The sequence below is a fragment of the Artemia sp. Qi Xiang Cuo genome, chromosome 5, assembly GCF_049724085.1.
Source record: "Artemia sp. Qi Xiang Cuo chromosome 5, ASM4972408v1, whole genome shotgun sequence".
Taxonomy (NCBI): domain Eukaryota; kingdom Metazoa; phylum Arthropoda; class Branchiopoda; order Anostraca; family Artemiidae; genus Artemia; species Artemia sp. Qi Xiang Cuo.
This window is the reverse complement of record NC_142798.1, coordinates 19,528,627-19,551,393: the sequence shown is the minus strand read 5'-3', so window position 1 is coordinate 19,551,393 and position 22,767 is coordinate 19,528,627. Positions and strand designations below refer to the sequence as shown.

At 36.4% G+C, this 22,767-nt stretch overlaps 1 protein-coding gene across 2 annotated transcripts in view; it reads right to left on the bottom strand.

Annotated features, from left to right (window-relative positions):
- Positions 1 to 22,767, bottom strand: part of LOC148951923 (maternal embryonic leucine zipper kinase-like) — a 208,035-nt gene that overhangs the window by 108,326 nt on the left and 76,942 nt on the right. For both annotated transcript variants that reach the window (XM_089089398.1, XM_089089397.1), the window contains exons 10-11: positions 11,818 to 11,890; positions 8,096 to 8,297 (exon numbers count right to left, since the gene is read on the bottom strand). In XM_089089398.1, coding sequence (XP_088945524.1) covers positions 8,096 to 8,297; positions 11,818 to 11,890 — 275 coding nt within the window. The remainder of the gene's footprint in view (positions 1 to 8,095; positions 8,298 to 11,817; positions 11,891 to 22,767) is intronic.

The window sequence follows — 22,767 nt, the reverse complement described above, 5'->3', positions numbered from 1 at the left end:
AGGAAACCTTAGCTCAGAAAGGCCTGAAGTAGCAAACTACACATCCCAAATCATAGGTTTCAGACAACACACATCAACGAAAGACGGGTGCTCGGGGAGAGCCTTTGAGGGTCTGTGGGTCCCTTGAGGGTCGGTGGTCCTTTGGGAGCTCGGGGGGACCTTTGGGGACCGGGGGATGGGCTTTGGGGGTCCGGGGATGGCATTTGGGGGTCTGGGTGGGCCTTTGGGGCGCCGGGGAGGGCCTTTGGGTGCCTGGGGGACTTTTGGGGACCGGTGGAGGGCCTTTGGGACCCCGTTGGTCCTCTGGGAACTCGATGGGCCTTTGGGGACCGGAGGAGGACCTTTGGGGCACAGGGAGGGCCTTTGGGTGACTGGGGGACATTGGAGGCCGGGGGATGGCCTTTGGGGGTCTGGGTGGGCCGTTGGGGGACCGGTGGAGGGCCGTTGGGAGTTTGGGGGGCTTTGAGGACCGGGGGCTTCCTTCGGGGTTGGGGTAGGAGGATCGGAACCCTTTGGGGTTGGGTTAGAGGACCTCACAACACTGTTCAAATGAAACTTGTGTATTATAACGACCACACTCAAATTCTCTTCTAAAATCTCTTCAAAAATCTTCTTTTAAAATGTCTCTATCTGTTTCGCCGAAATAGTTCCATAACCTGTCTAAAACGGTTTCGCGCAAATAATCCCTAAACGTAAATTCAGCGTGTTCCTTTGTTATTGGCATCTCTGCGCTAACGCATTTCAAATTAATATGAAACCTTTTCGCGCGCTAAAACAATACATCGCTAAGATGTTTCTTGCCTAATTGTTTCCATGGCCTTTGGTTATTAATATCCCTTGGAGTTCGACCAGTAGAACTGTTCCCGAGGCAAAGACATTAATGATTTGGATCTATTCCTGGAGAAATGTTTCTAGGCGAAAATTTTTAAAGTCTGAAAGATGATGTCATTGATTGATTGATCTGTCAAGAAAGGGAAATTAATTTGTTGTTTCTAAGGGGAATTATTGATTCACGATAGGTGAATTGAGGTCGACAGCACAGGTGTTCTGACTCGTGACTACACCACGTGGTTTATGGTTTTATCAGTGAGAAAGTTCCTGTTTTTTCAAATTCTCACTGACAAAAACCATAAAAACATACAAAAATGTGAAAAAGTTCCTGTTTTTCAAATTCTCACTGACAAAAACCATAAAAACATCCATAAATGTGACAAAGTTCCTGTTTTTTCATTCTCACTGAGAAAACCATAAAACAGACATGAATTGCTGTTGACATCCATAAATGTGACAAAGTTCCTGTTTTTCAAATTCTCACTGTCAAAAACCATAAAACATCCATAATTTGATGTTGACATCCGAGAAAAACATCAAATAAATCGACCAACACACATATCCATCCATGAAAACATACATAAATGTGACAAAATTCCTGTTTTTCAAATTCTCATTGACAAAAACCATAAACCACGTGGTTCTCGTGCCAATATATGGTGTTAAAAAAAGTTGTAGGTGGCAGCAGGGGTGAGGGATCGCGCCTTCTGACCCCTCTCTACTAATGACCTCTTAATCTGGAGGCATTATCTCACAAAGTTAGATTTTAGCACAAACATAAGAGGATGGGAGTCCCCCCAAATTCCTGAATATGAAATAAAAATTACAAACAAAAAAATAATAATAAATAAATCACAGTTTTGTTTAATTTCGCTCTCAAATAAAAATAAAGAGTAACGTCCACACTCAGAAAAAAATAAGTTATCCTATCTATGAGGGACCTGCCATTCCCTTCAACTCGCGTTCTCAACGCTAAAATTTTTGTCAGTGCTTTTTGTCAGTGCTTCAAGAATAAGTACTTAAACGCCTGAACAATATGTTAAGAAGTTTATGTTTAAGACAGTTCTTTGAGAATGAAAAAGCTTATTTATTGGCTTTTGCTTTAAACAGTAACATTTTCTGTTGAGATGTTTTGAAAGCAAATCGGCAAATAAAACACTCTCGCTTACCAGCTGAATATATTTGTTGATCTGTAAAATGTTTTCAGGGAAGCCGTTGTTAAATTACAACGATATAGTATGAAGAGTGGGGAGTTGAGGATGCAGATCTCCCATTAAATATAGGCTAATTAATGTTAATTTTAATTTTTAATGTCGCTCTTTATTTTCATTAAAAAAATGGGCTTTTATCTAATTTTTTTCAAAACAAGGTCTTTATTAAAAAAAATCTTTTACATTCTGATATTTTCTCGCATACGATGCGTGCGTGCGACAACGGCGATGCATGGCCATCGCTTCTACTGTGTTAATTCACAAAGAACGAAAACACGCTAAAGGTCTTTTCCGCTCACCCGCTCTATGTGACTCGGTTCAAATATAGTATTAATTTTTATCAGATTGTGGTTATTCCTTTCCAAGTAACCTCGTAACTCTAACCTTCAGTAGCTAAAAACTGTTTATTTTTACACCCAATGAGTGTTAATTTTTGACGGTCGACAATTCTTTCCAAAGTCGCTTTGCGAACTTCACCGATGAAAGGTGAATGAATGAAGCTTGACTTTGTTTTGAGTTCGAGATAAAAGGAGAAATTAACAAGAAATTCCCCTTAACTCTTAAATTAAACTTATCATTTTTGACTGAAGCCAGCTCAGAAGCATGGAAAGAGTTACGTAGCTCTATATACCTTTTAATGATCGAGTCATGATCGATAAAATGAAGAATAAATTCATTGTCTGTCTTAATTTTCCCACCTGAACTGAAAATGACATAATGACTATGTCTATGTTAGTAAAACGGTGAGGGGAGTTAAGAAATTTGCAACCAAATGGTTAAAAGATTAGCTTCGTGTGGATGATGTCGGGGGTGCTAAACTATTGTGAAAGATATGTTAAAATAAGGGTTTCGTAATTATTTTCTAGTCCCAAAAAATAAAAAATAAAAACTAGAGAAACGCATGGGTACTTGTCCGTTATAACGCCGACCACTCAAAAAATGAAGTTAGGTTAGTCCTAATCATTGGCGTCGTTTGGGGGTGGCAAGGGGGGGGGGCATTTGCCCCCATACAAATTGAAAGAAAGCTATTATATAGCCCATGCCCCATGACTCTCTGGATGTGGAACATTTTTGCCCCCTCAATAAAAATGCTGGAGCTACGCCCCTGGTCCTAATGAAATGTACCTAAGTATGATAAAAATATACTACTTTAGAAACAAATTTGGGCTATATATTTCCACATTAGGGGGAGGGGGATATAGCAGGTCGGCATGCAAAATATATTAGGTAAAATTATTCTGCATATTATGAATTAAGAATTGTTTACTGACTTCAAACTGTCCAAATACTTTACAACCCACCCCACCCCCACCCCTAATGTGCAAATATATAGCCCAAATTATATATTTCCCATCTATTCTGTTACTTCTTTTTATCTTGTCTAACCCTAAGATGAAATAAACTAATGAAAGAAACCAGTTCTACAATGCATCAATGGATGAATAACTTGAGTGGTCGGCGCTTTAACAGACAAGTACGAACGCATGTTTTCACCTGCGTATTCTCCCCAACCAAAATTGTTGGATAAAATAGGGTAGGATTTAGAGTTTGTATTAAGAATCTTGCTGGTATGCTGAAATGTTACTCAAAATTAAAAAAAGAAAATATTGCGAAAAGGAAATGAGAAGAAAATAATTTTATTTTTTACTTTGGGGAATTATAGAAAATATTAGTATTTATATTATAGTTTATAGAATTAAACAAAAAATTATAGCAAAACGTCATATTATATACATTTTGCATGGAAAACAGGATCTAGATAAGATTAATCTAAAAATTAATTTTAAAAGCTTTGTAGCTTATATCCTAATACGCCGCTCCAAATGTCTCAATGAACTTATTACCCTTTTTGAACGCTTTTTTATTATAACTTATTACCCTTTTTTAAAATTAACTTATTACTATTTTACCCTTTTTATATATCCCTTTTTATCACAATGTTGCTTAAGTAAGAATATATTAGGTCGATACTATCAGAAAATAAAAACAAATCAAGGCAAATTTTAATATTCGCTTTCATTCTACTTACCAGAGTTACGAGTAAACATTTAAAACCACGAAGCACTACAAGTCAATATTTGAAAACTGTTCATTTTACCAAGGAGAAATTTGCTTTTAACGTGGTTTGGTCTTGGAATAAAAAATACCAACACAGCCTTTCGAGGTGTCCCTTGATTGGATACTGTGGGGCGTTCTGAAATGACAGCCTCTAAAAACTTATGTTTGGAATCTACAAGGAAAAGGAAAAGTTTTGTCTAAGTTAACCTTTAAATCCCTAAATGCCGAGTCCTAAGTTACTACAAAGTGGCTTGAACTTCGATCTTCCAACTAAGGAGGAGAGTCCTATAGCCACTGTACTGTAGTAAATATTAAAAAAGAAAAAAAAAATTTAGGGTTGATATTATATATCTGGATATTTCCCACGCAGTCCCGGGACGGATTGCCATAAATATGGATATTACTCATAGCTTACTCATTATTCAACTTTATTGAGCAGCTTGGGCAAAAGTAATATCACTAAAATTAGACACAAGTGCATTTTTGGTAGCTCAGAATTATTGACGTGGTTTCTTCTTTACTAGATTCTTCCTAAGAAAAGCCGAGGGCTTTTTCCTGTGTGTGATCAAACAGTTCGTGGTAACGAAACGTAAGTAAGGAGCGACCCGGCTCAATGGTAACCGAAACTCTAGAAAACGGGTTTTTGATACCATTAGATACATCAAAAGAATCAGACTTTAATGCTGAATTCAAATATATAACTTTCATCAAGTTTAGTGCTACCCATTAAAAGTTACGCGCCTGAGAAAATTTGGCTGATTTTCGAAAAAAGGGGGAAAGACCCCTAAAAGTTATAGAACCTTAATGAAAATCACACCATCATATTCAGCGTATCAGAGAATCCTACTGTAGAGGTTTCAAGCTCTCTATCTACAGAAATGTGGAATTTTGCATTTTTTGCCAGAAGAAAGATCGTATCGACCCAGTGGTCCCAGAATATCGTGGGAGGACTCATTGGAACGGAAATTAAAAGTTCTAGTGCCCTTTTTAAGTGACCAAAAAATGGAGGGCAACTAGACCCCCTCCCACGCTCATTTTTTCCCAAATCACCTGATCAGAATTTTGAGACATTTTGTTCAGCATGGTTAAAAATATGATAACTATGTCCTTTAGGATGACTTAATCCCCCGAAGTCCCCGGGGGGAGGGCTGAAAGTTATGAACTTTACCCAATATTAACATATAGTATTGGTTAAAAGGAAGCATACAGACGTTTTCAGGGGGTATTTTTTGTGGTAGTAGGGGGGTGGGTGGGTCGGGGGTTATATGGGAAGATCTTTCCACGAAAGAAGTTTTCATGGGGGAAGGGACATTGCTATGAAGGGGGCACCGGATTTCCCAGCATTATTTAAAAAAGATCAGACATTAAATATAAAAAAAAACAAGTTTTCCAACTGAAAATAAGGAGTAACATGAAAACTTAAAACGAACAGAAAATATTACGTGTATGATTGGGTTCATCCTCTAGTCATTACCTCGCTCTTTAAGCCAAAGATTTTTTAGTACTTTCATAGTAAAGCTATTTACTCTAAATAACGGCCTTTGTGATTAAGGGGTCATTTTTAAAGAATTGGAACAAAATGCGAACTTTAGCTTAAAGATATTGACCAGGGGGCGAACCCCCTAATATACGTATTAACAATATATGAATATAGGAGTTCTTTGCGTAAGTTAATTAGTAAGTTACGTATATCTATTACTAATAAAAACGTTCGTAAATAAAATTAAACAAGTTTCGAGAAAGCCATTTAACCAAATAAAAGTAAAATTAGTATGCACATTTTGCTTTAACTATTCATGTACGGTGAGCCGAAATCAAAATCTGCATTAATTCAAAAATGTTCAAAAATTAAATTAAAAAAGACAAGTTTTTCTAACTGAAAGTAAGGAACGACGTTAAAACTTAAAACGAACAGAAATTAGTCCGTATATGAAAGGGGTTGTCTCCTCCTCAACGCCTCACTCTTTACGCTAAAGTTTGACTTTCTCACAACTCTTACTTTTTTTAAACAATAAAAAACTTTAGCGTAAAGAGCGAGGCGTTGAGGAGGGGACAGCCCCTTTCATATACGGAATAATTTCTGCTCGTTTTAAGTTTTAACGTCGTTCCTTACTTTCAGTAAAAAAAAACTTGTTTTTTTTATTTATAGTTGAAAAGGATGAAAATTTACCTAGCAAAGATAATATGAACTAAAAGGTGACGACAAAACTGAAAACGGTTAAAATTCTTCGACAAAAATTGAAAAAAGCAAGATTTGATAGACAAAAAGTGACTGAAGCGACATTCGCTCGACAAAAATTGAGAGTTTGAATTTTTTTGACAAAAATCGAAAAAATGTGAGTTCGTTCGACATTATAATTATGAAGAACAGCGGCGACAGAACTCATCCTTGTTCAATTCCTGACAGGATACGGAAAGAAGGTGTTTGGCTGTCCGGTGTCTTTACACAGCATATGTATATAGCAGGGCCGTATTCAGGATTTTTGTTCAGGGGGGGTTTTACTAATTTTTGACTTTTGGGGGGGGGGGGGTTTACTAATTTTTGACTCAGTTTTCGACTAATATGGATACGGCCTTGGTATATATGAGGCTGTCAAATATAGAGTTTAAAATTTAAAACATACCTAACGGACGACCTGAAAAACGCAAATTCACAATTTTTGAAAATGATATGTCGTTGGAACAACAACAACCTGGACAATCAAATATCCAGAATTCAATGGGACAGAATTCCAGGATAATCAATATCGAATTCAATCTCAGTACACAAAATCCAATTGAATAAAGTTTGGTCCAACAGCCTGGATAATTCAACTAGATATGACCAATCCTAACAGCTAAAGTAAAAGGCATGAGAAAAAATGTTTAACGCAATGATGATAGTTAATAAACATCTATCCCAAGAACACTTTGAAGACATGCGACAACGAGCAACACAACGAATGGCAAACAATAATGAATCACAACGAAACATGCAGTTAGAAGACAAGCGAGTGAGAATCACAACGAATCGCAAACAAAATTGATGCAAAACGCATTCTGTGGTAATAAAAAAAGCGACAACGGGTATCACAACGAAGTTGCCATGTTCGACGGTAACGAGCTATGGAATAGAATCCAGTGCTAACCTACAAATATACCCTAAACTACGCAATTATTAATTAAAAATCATTAAGACCCCTCAAATTTGTTAGTGCTACCACCTTAAAATGAACGTCATATGTGTAATGTTTATTGGATGAACGAATTGAAATGCTCCCCACGTAACTCCTTTTATTAAGTGCTAATAGAGATAGATGTGACAGTTACTTCAACGACACGATAATTTTATAACTCCAAAACCCTGTAAAGAATGAACTACTATTTTAACGAGAATTTCGCATGACGTCATGAAATCATGTGTACCAGGGATACGGGTACTACTTCCAGGCTGAGCGAAGCTTCATATGCCTTTCTTGTCATTGTGTTTCCTTTATTAATATATATAAGCCTGCCGCGTACCAGTACCAGGGTCCCCTGTTACTATATATACATATATATATATATATATATATATATATATATATATATATATATATATATATATATATATAATATATATACATAGGTTGCTGTTATTTATTTTCATTTATTTTATGTTTAATTTGGTTATCTTCTTTATAGATATACACCAATTTGATTTAATTTAAATTAAGTTGTAATTGTTTGTGAGTGTGACCCCGCAGTATGAATATGGTATGTAGTTGCTGTCCCTATAGTATTATTATTATTTAATACTTATTTTTTTCTTTCTTTTCTTTTCTCTCTTTTTTCTTTCTTTCTTATTATAGTGAATTTAAAATACCTTATAAGTATATATTTTTTTTGCCTGATTTACCCCACGTCAACCGTTTGGTTTTGGGTGAATCATATTGTTTTTTGTATGTAAATTTTTGTTAAAGTTAATTAAATACATCAATATGAATACCAGAGGATATTAAAAAGACGAGTCTAACCTTGCCTGAGGTCGTCGAAGGATAGTCATTAAGGATAGGAGCTTCTAAAACTCTTTTTCTAGAAGGCGTCAATAAAGATCTCATCTTATCAATGCCTCGTTCTATAGATCCAAACATCTTTTTTCCAGACATAGGACCGGCTCCAGTTTTCTGGGGCGTTTGAGCTGCAGCAATCCAACTATCCACTGGGTCATTGGCAATCCTAAAATGAAATGAAACTACAATATGCTCCTTCGATTTTTCGTTCCAGCTGTTCAAGTCCAAAGGAAGGACTCGCCACTTGTCTTTAATACAGAAAATATGGCACTCTTCCATTAGCTGGACTCTTTTATATAGTGCTAGTTTGGTTAATGCTAATGAAATAAAATCAAATAGGATGACTATACAATAAGTAAGAAACAAATTTGGGCTATTCATTTACACATTAAGGGGGTGGGGTGGGGGGTGGTGGGGGCAAAGCATAGCATATATTAAATACGTAACCTAACCTAGGTACCTCTTCCCCCCCCCCCCCGAAAAAACCCCCAAAAACAACACTTTAAATATCGTATACGCAATTAAATCACGCTATACACTACACATGCGTCTTGTATCATCCCATTGAAAAACGGGTTTTCAACACGCTCGAGTTTGAGATATAAAAAGAAAACCCGAAAATATATAGTAACGTAATACCATTATGGGAACATTTTTGCACCAGAGGTTCACCACCTCAGCACTTACGAACATCTCCCATTCTTACTAAAATCACGTCTTCGGTACCTGGTTTGGTGCTGGGATCTAAAATCAAGGTGTTCCCTAGTTTCAGGGCCCAAAGGCGTTTAAACTTGGGATATTAGCTTGCTAATTCTGGTACCCTAGAAAATTCAATAAATTGGATTTCAGTTATTGACAATTCTTTTATGTTGGGCCCCGAGGGATGGGGCAATTTTTTTTTTCAGTATTTTTTCTCCGTTAAAGCCCATTCAAAATGGATTTTACTAATGCCGAGATTTGGTTAGCAATAGTTTTAGCCAATAAGAATCGCTGTGAGATTTTTCAGCCAATTAGAAAATCCTACAAAAAATCTTATTGGCTCAATTTAGCACTAGATTAGCGCTCAGTATTAACGCTAGATTTGCGCAATTTAGCGTTCACCATTAGCAAAATCTCAATGTGAATAGGCCTTTAGTCCAATCACGAATAGTTTGTACCACCCATAAATATTTTAATCTCATAACTTGACATCTCTGGCTCTTGAGGGGAGAGAGTGGAGACATTAAATAAACGAATATCTGTTCATTGTTTGTCTGATCATTATATTCTGTGGTGCTAACTATAGAGGAGGGGGACACTTGATCCTCTTTACAAGATTTCTTTGAGTTAAAAAAAATCCCCACTAGATTTTGAAAAATACAGTTTACCCCCCCCCCCACCTCTGCATCTCCATGAAGTGCCATAACTGCCTATACTGTTGATTTATGTTTTCCTAGCAAAACGGTTTTTGCAAGTTATGGTCAATGTCACTACAGAAGATATAGTAACGTAATACTGTTCTGAGAGTATGGTCTTAACGACCCTGAGAAATAAAAATAAAAAAGAAACATATCCCAAATATTTTGCCATGATCATTTCCCACGTTGAAGAAATTACAAGACCCACCCTGAAGAACGAGTGTAGTAAGTACATCATCTTTCCTCTCTGCTTTAGCTTCTCCTCACTCTTTCACTGTTCTAGTCCAAGCGAGTAAAAAGAGATACAACAGAGGAATATGCTCAAAAGGAACGGATAATAATAGCGTTTGGAGACTTTAACATGGCCTTTGAATCCTTACTTTTGACCAAACATTTTCCAATGTTTGGTCAAATTTAAGGCCTGTCTCCATGAGCCGACACCAAAATATTAGTAAATATTGGGACAACGCAAAGGGGTTTTTAATTTTGATTGTCTAGGATGGTTATCTACGGCTTTTTGTTTTGGCTAAATTATAAAGTACTATAATTTTTTTTGCCTAAGGCCATCTTTTGAAGTTTTCTTTCGAATATTAGGTGGTTCAAACATATCAACTTGAAATGATCAACGAAAGTCCAGGATTGCAACGGTTCGGCCAGAAAAAATTGCAAGAAAAATGATTTTGGGGGCAAGAGTTGAAAAGAAATGAGATTCTTACATGCACTGTAAAGTCCGTGAGGACTTTATAGTGAGGACGTGAGGACTTGTCGCTGGTTATTTGGTTTGGAAGGGGGTCAGTGGCCTGACTCTATAAGCTTAGCCAGAGTCGACCCAGTTCTAAATAGGTACCTGGATATATCTGGGGAAAATAAACAAAAAAGTGCATGCGTAAGCACAGGATGGCTACCTCCCCCCCATTGTAATTCCTGGCTGAAAGGCCATGACACGGATATGAGCACTGCCCGTCAGTTCAATGCGTAGTCTTTACCTTACCCTAAAGAAACGTGAAGATTCGTGGTAACTGATTTGCTCACCTTGTTGTTCCGAAAATATGATTTTGGAGGGCGAGACTTGACCAAGAGGGGGTAATAATTGTGCTTTGTAGAAAAATATTGATTTGGCGGAGGGATCGGGTACACACAGCGGTATTATATCAACGCTTTGCTTTCATCAAACTGTTGGAAAAGCAATGATAGCCACCCAAAATTTTCTGTGATATCTAGTATTTTTAATATCATAATGAATGAATTGCGACTTTCTATACGCAGTGCCTTGATAAAAAACAAAGCCCACTTTGCTCTTTACTTAGGCAGCGCAATCTGCGCTGCCTATAATGAGAAATTCTTTTTTTTGTTGGCGGAGGGACTTGTATTTATTTCATGCTACTATGAAGCCTGACATACACTGGAACAACATAGAGCCTTTTACGGACACGCTTGGAAGGAAGTTGCAATATCTGGTGTTGTTTTTTTGTTAAAAAAACATAATTCAAGTTGACCAGGTTAAGTTGTTCTGTTTGAACCACCAAATATTCGAAAAAAATATTCAAAAGATACAGGTGATATATTAAAAAAAGAGGAGAGTTATTTGTAATTTAGAAAAAAAAAAAAAAAAAAAAAAAAAAAAAAAAAAAAAAAAAAACGTAGATAACATGCCTTAAGAATCAAAATTAAAAACCCCCTTGGTGTGTCCCAATATTTACTAACATTTTGGTGTTGGCTCATGGAGACAGGCCTGCCCACAAACCTCCTCCCATTAAGGCATACCCAGAGGGGGAGGGGGTATAGGGATCGAGCCACCCCCAAAAAATGTTTTGTCTGACTTGTATAACTATAATAAAATGCATAGAAACAAATTTGTGATGCGTTTTGAAAATCCCCCCCCCCAAAAAAAAATCACGAATACGCCCTTGCCACTATATCAGACAGTTCACGGCAGGAACAATTCGGCCTAATAGTAATCACAACTCTAAAAACAGAATTTTGATAACAATACATACATCAAGAGAATTGGCTTTTTATGTTTTCGTAAGAACTTTAATGTGTATATAATTCAGCTGGGCTTACCAGAAATAAGCTTTTTAGACTAACATCGCTCGTTCCTGATCCTTAATAGTTAGAAAGAAAAAAAGAAAGGAAAAAAGAAAAAGCATTATTCATTTACCAGAGGAGAAATTTTCAAAATCGTCAAAGACACTATTGGCCTGAACTTTTGATGACAAGCATTAATTTCAATCAACAAAATAGCGACAAAATATTACCGAAGATTACAAAATCTCTTTTGAAACCTACCTTTTCAAAGGGGTTTTGCAAAGATCATCAAGAACACTATCCATAGACCGTGACGGTGATAGTTTCACAAACTCTGAAATCAAGGACAAAATTAGAAAAAAAAACCCTGAAAATTAATTAAAAAATAATCTAAAAACAAAACATAATTATATATGCCTTGCATATTATTTAGAAGAGTTTAGCAAATTGATTTATCGGTAAAATTTTTAATTATGAAAAAAGAAAGAAAATACATTAAACACAGATTCAAATTCAAAAGTCACAATCCTTGTTCAAAATACCGTATTTCCGAAATCTCAGATGTGACTATTCACTACTTTATAGACTACTTCTGGCAATTTTGTGTAAGAACAAAACAAAAAACTACTGTCGTTTACTGTTCTTGCTCGTAATTGCTAATTTAACCTGGCAAATGCCATTCAAGAGTTAATGGATTCATACATCGTAAGTTTATGCCTAACTAAAAACTCGACACATTAATAAACCACTCAAAACCAACACTCTGGCGAACACTTCTCCAACGTCCCACCCAACTTAAAAGCTTCTGCTTTGGCCACCTCTCAGCAGCTTCCCAAAGATTCTAGATCGCTTTAATTTAATATTAAAAGGGTACAAATATGATATTATTATATATTGAGTGGAGCCGAAATTTGTTAACGATTCAGTTCGCAGCATTTTAAGATTAGCAAAAGGGCCTTAATCATTTAAGGAAATAGTTTTCCACAACTTCGTTAGATGGCAGCACTTTTCGACTGTCAAAAGAGTTACCAAAAGCCAGCGATCTGATTTTTTTAAGTTGATATGTGATTTGGTTTACATAGAGAAAAAGTGCCAAGATGTCGTTCTGAAGATATTTCAAATACAAAAGTTAGAAACTTGGTAGCGCAGTGTTGTCTAAGGTCTTAAACGATGCCAAACGTTGCATTCAAAGTAAAGGTAATATACAGTAGCAAAAAGTCCTATACTCTCCATTGAAAATTTTTGACACAGATCTAAAACCACAGAAGCTTCATGACCTCGCCTTCAACCATGCGTAATGACAAATGTTTCCGACGGAAAACCAAGTAGCAACTGAAACTATGGCTTTGACGTATATGCTCAGAGCCCAATCAAACAGTTCGTGGTAACGAACTGTAAGTAAGGAGCGACCCGGCTCAATGGTAACCGAAACTCTAGAAAACGGTATTTTGATACAAATAGATACATCAAAAGAATCAGATTTTAATGAAGATTTCAAATATATAACTTTCATCAAGTTTGATCCTACCGATCAAAAGTTAGGCGCCTGAGAAAATTTGGCTGATTTTCTAAAAAAGGGGGAAAGACCCCCTAAAAGTTATAGAACCTTAATGAAAATCACATCATCATATTCCGCGTATCAGAAAACCCTACTGTAGAGGTTTCAAGCTCCCATTTACAAAAATGTGGAATTTTGCATTTTTTGCCAGAAGAAAGATCACGGGTGCGTGTTTATTTGTTTTTTGTTTTTTTTTTCCCCAGGGGTGATCGTATCGACCCAGTTGTCCTAGAATATCGTAGGAGGGCTCACTGGAATGGAAATTAAAAGTTCTAGTGTCCTTTTTAAGTGATCAAAAAAATAGAGGGCAACTAGGCCCCCTCCCACGCTCATTTTTTCCCAAAGTCACCTGCTCAAAATTTTGAGATAGCCATTTTGTTCAGCATGTTCGAAAATATTATAAGTATGTCTTTTAGGATGACTTAATCCTCCGAAGTTCCCGGGGGGAGGGAAGAAAGTTATGAACTTTACCCAATGTTAACATATAGTATTGGTTATTTGGAAGCATACAGACGTTTTCAGGGGAGATTTTTCCTGGTAGTGGGGGTGGGTGGGACGGGGGTTATGTGGGAGGATCTTTTCATGAAGCAAATGTTCAGTGGGGAAGGGACTTTGCTATGATGGGGACGCGGGACTTCCCACCATTATGTAAAAAAAGATCAGAAATTTAATATAAAAAAACCAGTATTTCAACTGCAACAGCAGTAACATCGAAACTTTAAACAAACAGAAAATATTTCATATATGATTGGGTTCACCCCCTAGTCAATACCTCGCTCTTTAAGCCAAAGATTTTTTGGTACTTTCATAAGAGCTATATATTCTAATTAACGGCCTTTGTGATTAAGCGGTCATTTTTAAAGAATTGGAACAAAATTCGAACTTTCGCTTAAAGAGCAAGGTATTGACTAGGGAGCGAACCCCTAATAAACATATTAAAAATATATGAATATAGAAGTTCGTTACGTAAGTTAATTCGTAAGTTACGTATATTTATTACTAATAAAAACGTTCGTAAATAAAATTAAACAAGTTTCGAGAAAGCCATTTAACTAAATAAAAGTAAATTAATATCAAAATTTTGTTTTAATTATTCATGTACGGTGAGCCAAGATCAAATCCTCCATTAATTCAAAAACGTTCTAAAATTAAATAAAAAAAACAAGTTTTTTAAAACTGAAAGTAAGGAGAGACATTAAAACTATAAAGGAACAGAAATCATTCCGTATTTGAAAGGGGGTGTCCCCTCCTCAACGCCTCGCTCTTTACGCTAAAGTTTGACTCTGTCTCACAACTTTATTTTTTAAAACAATAAAAAGCTTTAGCTTGAACAGCGAGGCGTTGAGGAGGGGACAGTCCCTTTCATATAGGGAATAATTTCTGTTTATTTTAAGTTTTAATGTAGCTCCTTACTTTCAGTTTAAAAAACTTGTTTTTTTTATTTAATTTTAAAAAAAACGGATTTATTTAAGAAAACATTTTCCAAAAAAAACTTTTTCAACGAAAAGTAAAGACCATATTAAAACTAAGACGAGCAGAAATAAACTTATATAATGAAACATACTTAAAACGAACAGAAACTACAATCAATGGTTAGTTCGAACAAGATGTATAAAAGCATCAATCATTAAGAAAGAGAAAATGCGGAAATTGATTCTTGATTTCATTCGCAACTGAGGTTCTTCAGAATTTCCAGTTATGATGAAGTAGGCTCTCTAAGCTTTATAAATTTCATTGTTAGAGAAGCCGACGTTCCCCCTTCCCCATGAAAAACTTCCCCACGCATAAGATAGAGTAGCCAAGGGGAAAGTTAAAATTAGATTCCCAAAATGTCAATCAGATGTCCTAAAGGGTAACAAAAAGACCAGATATCAAAAAAAGTTTTAGGAAAGGGGCTGGTTGGTGTCCAATCACTTTCGACTTATAAAAAAGGACAAGAAATCTCACTTTCCGATCAAATGAGCATCCTCCGAAGTTTCTGCGGCCACGAGAGGGAGGTTGGGATTAGGAAGGTACAGCCACTCTCCTATATGGAATAAATTCTGCTCATTCGGGGTTTATTGTTTACTTTCTTTGGATTTAGGGTTACTCTTTACTTTCATAATTACAGCATAGACCAAAAATATGTCGGGAAATCAAGAGGGACTATATATCAATTTCCACAAGGGTAGCTGCAAGGTGACACCTGCCTTCTTATTGCACAAAAATATTACTTGTCTTTATTTTAATGCTTTATTTAACTGATGTGATTTGCTTTATAATACAGTGATGTATTATTAAGGAGGGGCAGTTGGTCTTTACGTAGGGGGGTAAGATGCCCAAAGGAGTACGTTTCACTGGCCTAATTTTCTAAGCCTCATTTAGGCATCAGATGAAAATTAAACGAGTTTTTGGGACTTATTGTCTAATACTTCTTGGTTTCCACACATATTTATGGTCTACGCATTTATTTCTGGTGTTGAGGGGGGAACGGGGAGGAGTAGTGTCCTAGTACTGATCAAGTTTACGTTTCGGGTTATGTTTGATGAAATTGTGCACAATGAGGTATAATTTCGCATCAGCTGTTATGAAGGAGAGACGGTGGGTGGAGGGGAATGGGTGCCTGAAACCAACTCGAGGGGAGATGTTCTTTTTTAAAATAAAAAAAAATTAATTTCTGTTAGTTTTTTTATTGCCAAACCTTTTTTTTTGGTTCATATAATGAATATTTCTCTAGTTTTTCATTTGTCTGGGGTAATAATTAAAAAATCCGATTCTAACTTTTAAATTCGAATTCATGGCTTTGGATTTGTTTCGACACTCCCTCAACATTCTCTGAATGTTTCAACGAAATGCCATTGGCCGTTCCTGGGATATTTTGGATAAGGCCTTCTGACAACCGATGTGCACACAATCTCTTTTCATTGAATATTAGGACCCTTAGCCGTCCTAAGATATTGCAGATAGTGTCTTTTGATTTAGCTCAACATATCTCTCAACATTCCCTATATTTCACTTCAATAACCTTAGTCTTTTGAACACAACCAGGATCAGACATTCCCCGTTTCCCAATAATAAATCCTGCAAGCCAAGAATGAGCAAATTGTATAAGTTACAACCCGTTCCCGGGGGCAGTGGGGGCATGGTATCTCTGGAGGCAAAGCTATTAGACCTGGGAGCCATTTTGAATAAAATGACTTCTTCAGATTTTATCAGTATAAGGGAGAGCATCAAAGAGTAAAAGGAGGGGGGCTGGCTGCCTTCCGTTCCTTCTTCAACTTCCCTGTCAACATGATTTAATAGTTCCAACTTAATACGAATAGCCATTCCTTAGATGTTGCTATTGTACCCTTTTGGCAGCCCTCCTGTATATAGTGTTTTGATTCTGTTCGACATCCTCCTCAACATTTTCTAAAGGTTTTACCTTTATACCCTTAACCTTTTTGGAGGCAACCTGTATAACATATAAAACTGGCCCCCGGGGCGGGGGGGGGGGGAAGTCTTGACATTCCTGGAACCATAGTTACTTGACTTTTCCACTATTTTGAACAAGATGGCTATTCCAAATTTTTGACTAGATGTCTTTGGCGAGATTGCAGATAAAAATGGCATGGGAGGGGACTAGTTGTCCTCCAGCTATTTTTCAACAACCCCCTCAACATACCCTGAAAGTTTCAACTTAATACCCTCAGCTGTTCTTAAGGTATCGCAGATGCAAATTTTTGATTAACTGGATGCACATAGTCCCTTTTGATTTGGTTAAGATGCCCCTCAAAATTCTCTGAAGTTTTACATTAATACCCTTGGCCTTTTTGGATGCACCCAGAATAAAAACTTTTCCCTTTTCCTAATGATAAATCCTGCACGTAAACAATGGATAAATGGCATAATTTACAACCCTCGCCCCGGGCCTGTTGGGGGGATGGCATCCCTGGAGGCATAGGTATTAGACCTTTTGACTAGCGAAGCGAGAAATAAACGAAGCGAAGATGGGGGGAGGGGATGGTTACCCTCCAATCTCTCTTCAAATCCCCCCTTGGCATACATTGAAGGTTTCAACCTAATACCATCATCCGTTGCTTAGATATTGCTGATATTCCCTTTTCGCAATCAGCTAGGACAAAGTGTGTTTGATTTTATTTGACATCTCTCTCAAAATTTCCTTAAAGTTTTACCTTAATATTCTGAGCCTTTTTGGGGATCCAAGATCAAACATGCCTCTTTTCTTAATAAAAAAAAAAACCTTATATGATAATAATTTTATTATAAGCCAAAAAACAGGCCATACAGAACAGTATTCTTAATTACACTCCACAAGAAAAATAACATAAATATCAAGTTTCACTCATTGATGTCAACGCTTCATTTACATATTTATATAACTGCCTGATTGTCATTTTTACTGTTATGTTCACGATCCCCCGGAACACTAACTTAACAACCGCAAAAAACATTTACCTGAATAGAGAAAGTTGCTGGCACTCGGTGAGAATATGGGCCACATCCTCAATACCTAGGTTACATCTGGGGCAAGAGTAATCCGCATCTGCATCTGTTAACAATATGTTAACAATAAGCAAATTGCATAAATTACATCCTTGCACCGGGGGCTGCAGGAAGGGGGGGATTCAACCCCGGAACATACTTATTTGACCTTTGGACTACTTTGAATAACATGGCTATCTCAAGATTTTTGATCGGATGCATTAGTTTGGAAAAAGGGCGTGGGGGGAGTGGCTGCCCTTCGATCACTTTTGAATCCTAAAAAGGGCACTGGCACTTTCAATTTACAATTGAATGAGCCCCCTCCAAAATTCATACGACCACCCTTCCCATAAAACCTTATATCTTAACAATGACCAACTTGCATAGCTCACAGCCCTTGCCCCGGAGGCCGAAGGGGGGGGGGGATATCAGCCCCGGATGCATGGTTATTTGACCTTTGGATCTTTTAAAACAAAACGATCTTAAAATTCTGATCGGATGCATTTGGTGAACACTTCGTGGTGGGGGGGCTGGTTGCCCTCTAATCACTTTCGACTTTTGCCTCTGACTTAAACAGATGAGTAAAACTTTCAATTTCCTTTCTAATGAACACCCAAAAATATCCTGGATGAATATGGGGGGGGGCGGCTAAAACCCACTGTTAGAGTACTAAGTTTTAAAACTGTGACCTTTGAGAAGAAATGTGAACTGCAGAAAGAAAATTTTGTCATACGTCGCTCTTTTGTTTAAATAAGTTTAACGGCAAAGAAGCAACGTCGACGAAATCAAGAAACTAAAAAATGCATGAGAAATATATAATTTGGGCTATATAATTGCACATCATAGGTGGGGAGTGAGGGCAGAGTAAAGCAAAGCGCTTTTAGGAATGATAGAGGTAGTATTTTAGGATTTAAAGCAAACAAGTAAAACAAAAATTAAAGCAAGTAATAAAACAAAGGAAAAAGTAAACAAAGCAAGAGGAAGTGACAAAAACAACAAATGAAGTAAAACAAAAGTAAAACAAATAACACAATTATCGGTTATAAATGTGTAAACCATTTAGCACACATTTGGGCTTAAGTTGAAACTTAAGCCCACACTGGGCAAGCATTAGCCCACATTGACTTAAGCCCACAACTTAAGCCCACATTGGGCTAGTCCTTGTCATGAAAATTCGTTCTATTGTGAATGCATCACAACTAGCGGAGGGCTCAGTTTGGCCACTTTAGTAATTTATTGACAGGACGATATAGACTAAGTTTCATTGAGCACACAAGAAACAAGTACAGAAGCATAGCTCAGGACAATTTTTATATATACACCCATACAATTCTTCTTTACTTGTTTACTTCACACTTTAACAAAAATTTTCCCGAAATTCTGATCATGTCATATTCAAAATTATCAAATAAAAGTTGTTATTTATTATTGTCCCCCCCCCACCCCCAAGAAAAATCCATTTACACGCTTGATTTCCACATTGCACTACGTAGCACAATCTAAAATGTTTATACCAAGTTCAATACATAGATCCCTCTTATAACAGAAGATACTCCGGTTTGGTCGTTGACAATTTAAACATAATTTTCTCAGCTGAAGGATCACCCACGCTTGGTGCTTCTGTCCATTTTAAAAAGATTTTTAGCTTAATTTCCTCTTTTACACTTTGATTATTGCGATTTTCTCTGGTGATAATAAAGCAGACGAAATACAAGAGTGAATAAAAGCAACAATATATCGAACAACAATTGTCATAATCACAAAAAGATGTTTTTTTTAACCTTGATGACGCTGTTTTTACCAATCTCGATCAGATACTAATCTTTGCAACAATTTACACCCTTTGAACTGCTGAATCATCAAAACCTGCATAAGGATTACAGCTTCACAAAATTAAGTATAATAAATAAAATATAAACAAACGTCATCTGGCAAAGCAGATTCCAGAAGCATTTTCAAATGCTACCCTCTATGTAAAATATTATGAGCAGATTGCTCATTGTGTTGACAAATGTTGATCATCAGTTTTTTTTTTTTTTTTTTTTTTTTTTTTTTTTTTTTTTTTTAGCTACATTGTCGTAAAACTTCTCTCAGAAGACCATGATAATACTCATTGACTAATGAGGCACTAAAACGATTCACTTTTAACCTATTCATCTTCTATAACAATAGAGTCCCCATGACTCAGCCAGAAAATGATTCTGTAGATCTTAACTTTGAGAAAATTGAATCCTTGGTAAAATGAATTGACGAAGTTAAGGTTAAAACGCTTATAATGAAGGTGACCTATACCACTTTAGATACTTCTAATTTATTGCTTTAAAATTTTGCTTGTGTCTATGGTTTCCAATATCCTAAAATACCTTGTTGTGTTCTAGCATACCTCTTCACAGAGAGGAGGGGGGAGGGGTCCCAGAGATTTTTCTGAAGAACCCTATTCCTGTTAAAAGTTGAAAAATAGTATCTTAAAATGAAATTGTTCATATTGTGACCCCACACCTTCCATGAAAAATCTATTGATTAAGTAGCTCCTTAACTTTAAAGAAATCAAGCAACATATAAAGATTGTAATTTATAAATATTTTGCCAAATAATTATGTAGTCAAGGGGGGGGGGGCTAGGAATAAAAGTTTCTCCACCACTTTATACTTATTATAAATTCTCCCTTTGGTGGTTTCTACTAAATGCTAAGAATCATTTGATTCGCCTCTTTCTCTTCAAAATGAATCCCCGCAAACACGTCTGGCCTGCAATACCTATTTTAGAATAAAAGAGAAGCATAAAATTTCCAAAAAAGTAGCCTACTCGAAAAAGCACCATCAAAAGTATCATTTTAGTCCAGTAAAAATCGATACTTGTTTTATAGCCAGAATAAATATTGCTTTTTGACCTATTTCAGACCAGCATAATTTGCATACCCGATCATCATCAAACCTGCAAATACCCCTCACCCCGACCGTGCGATCAGATTTCGCTCCTAACGTAGCTTGTGCACAGATATGGAACCTGATCCCAGAAGAGCTGAGAGGTAGGAGCTCCCTCGCATCATTTAAAAAAACAGTAAAAAATCATTTAATAGCATTATAAATTAATAGTAAAAAAAAAAAAAAAAAAAAAAGAATTAAATGTAAGTAGTAAATTTAAATTACAAAAGTATGATTTTTAAATATGACGGGGTGGTTTCCCCTTAGGGTAAGGAACGGGAAGGTAATAGTTTCAGTTATTTGGTAAATGAGGGGTATGGTTGTGTCTGAGATTAGGAGCGGTGACCATTCTGCGTATTATGTTAAATTGTAATGATTTTGGTTCTCGGCGTCCAGGAATAGACTGAGTATTTTGATTATGTGTGATTTATTATTTTCATCTGTTAATAAGCCCATTGAACTTGAACTTGAAACAAAAACTTGCTTAGTAGTACTTATTAAGTAGAAAATCAGCTTCTGATACTTAAAAGAGGGGAAGATTTTTTTTAAATACTAGAACTTAGCAGCAAATTCTGATGCGTAAACCAAAACTTGCTCGGGACTCAAAACTCTTAGACTTGGTTTCAGTAGCAGTTTTAGGCCTGATAAACTGGGTGGGGGTGGGGTGGGGGGTAGTAGGTATGAAAAAATTACAATTGCGACAATTTTTTGTCAATTCAGTACCTTAATAGGAGTGTAAAAATATAAAATAAAAGGAACATAATGTCAGATGTCAGAAAAACTGGGGAGGCAACTCCTCCCCCCTGCCCAGGCCTAGAACCACTACTGTGTGGTTCGGATTCAAAGAAACTGTTAAAATTTGTCTTTGGCATGGGATTTAAAAGCCAAAAGCTTTCCAAGAGAATGATAATTCAAAACCGAAGAAAACATGGCTTTAATTCCTTCATTCAGAAAAAACGTTTCACTTTTAGTATATTCTTATTCATTTTGGAACCCTAGGGAGGTGGGGGCTGTTGAACAACCTCATTAAAAAAAAAATGATCTTGTCACATCTTTTACTTATTCTTGAGCCTTGTGAGGACAGAAAACTTAACAACGACCTAGCCCTACCCGAACCAATAAAATCTCTGCGTCATATCAAAACAAGGGCTTCATTCTAATCTTAACTCTTGCTTGCTGTGCGTAGATCACGACCATTCATGAAACTTCAAGTTTACAAGGGTGTCAAGAGCAAAAAAAACATAGAACGACGGAAGTCACACAGCAAGCTACTCTCCTGTTTTGAAAAGCCGATCACAGTAGCAGACTAAGAATACCTTAAGCCGCCAAGAAGGGCGTATTGAAGGCGCATCTAATGATTACAGAAAAGGCAGAAAATTGTAATAAAAAAACTAATTCTTTGAATAGAAGGAATAGAAAAAAGTTGGATACATACATAATAAATTCAATACATTAGCATAAACAGAAATATTTCATTTACAAATTTTCAAAACCATCATAACCATCATAACATTTTTTGTCGGTTTGCGACATATTACTTTATTTGTTGATATCTCCACTGCAAAATAACTCAAACTACCCCTAAAACATTCCGGCCTACACATGATATGGTAGGTATTTGTTGATCTCCCATGAGACTAAAGTCTCAACAATGGCCTGAGAATGGTCTCCATGAGACCATTTGCCCGGGAGCTACCCAAAATTATGATGAAACGTAGCAGAAGAAAAAGAAGCAAACATAACCTTCTCTAAACAGCAAAATATTTTGTAGTCATGCTAAAATTTATTTTCTCCAGCTCGACTTGAGTTCGACTGGCCCGAGTTCCCAGCTCGACTCCAGCAGCTAAATGTTACCTATACGAATTACTAGCTACAGAAAGAGAATACGTCCAGAAATCTAATGTTTACAGAAGGAATTAAATTTGTTTCTCAGTGGCAGTTCCAGCCTCTCTTGCGTCCAGGGCAAAAATCTTAATTAGCCCCCCCCCTCCCCTGTCTCCCACAAAATTTTCAGGCCTAATTTTAACAAAAATTTTTATTTTTAAAAAAATTGTTTTATATTTATTAGTTGGTTAATAATTTATTCTTTAAGTTATTTTTACTTTATTAATTAATTCATAATTTATTAATTATTTTCATTTATTAACTGCGCCCTTTACTTTAAATAGGGTTTATTAAACTGTAAACGCTACCCTGTAATTGGTCTATTAAACTATAAATTACTTCAGAAAGCAAGATATAATTAGTTAATGTTCAGTTCTTTAG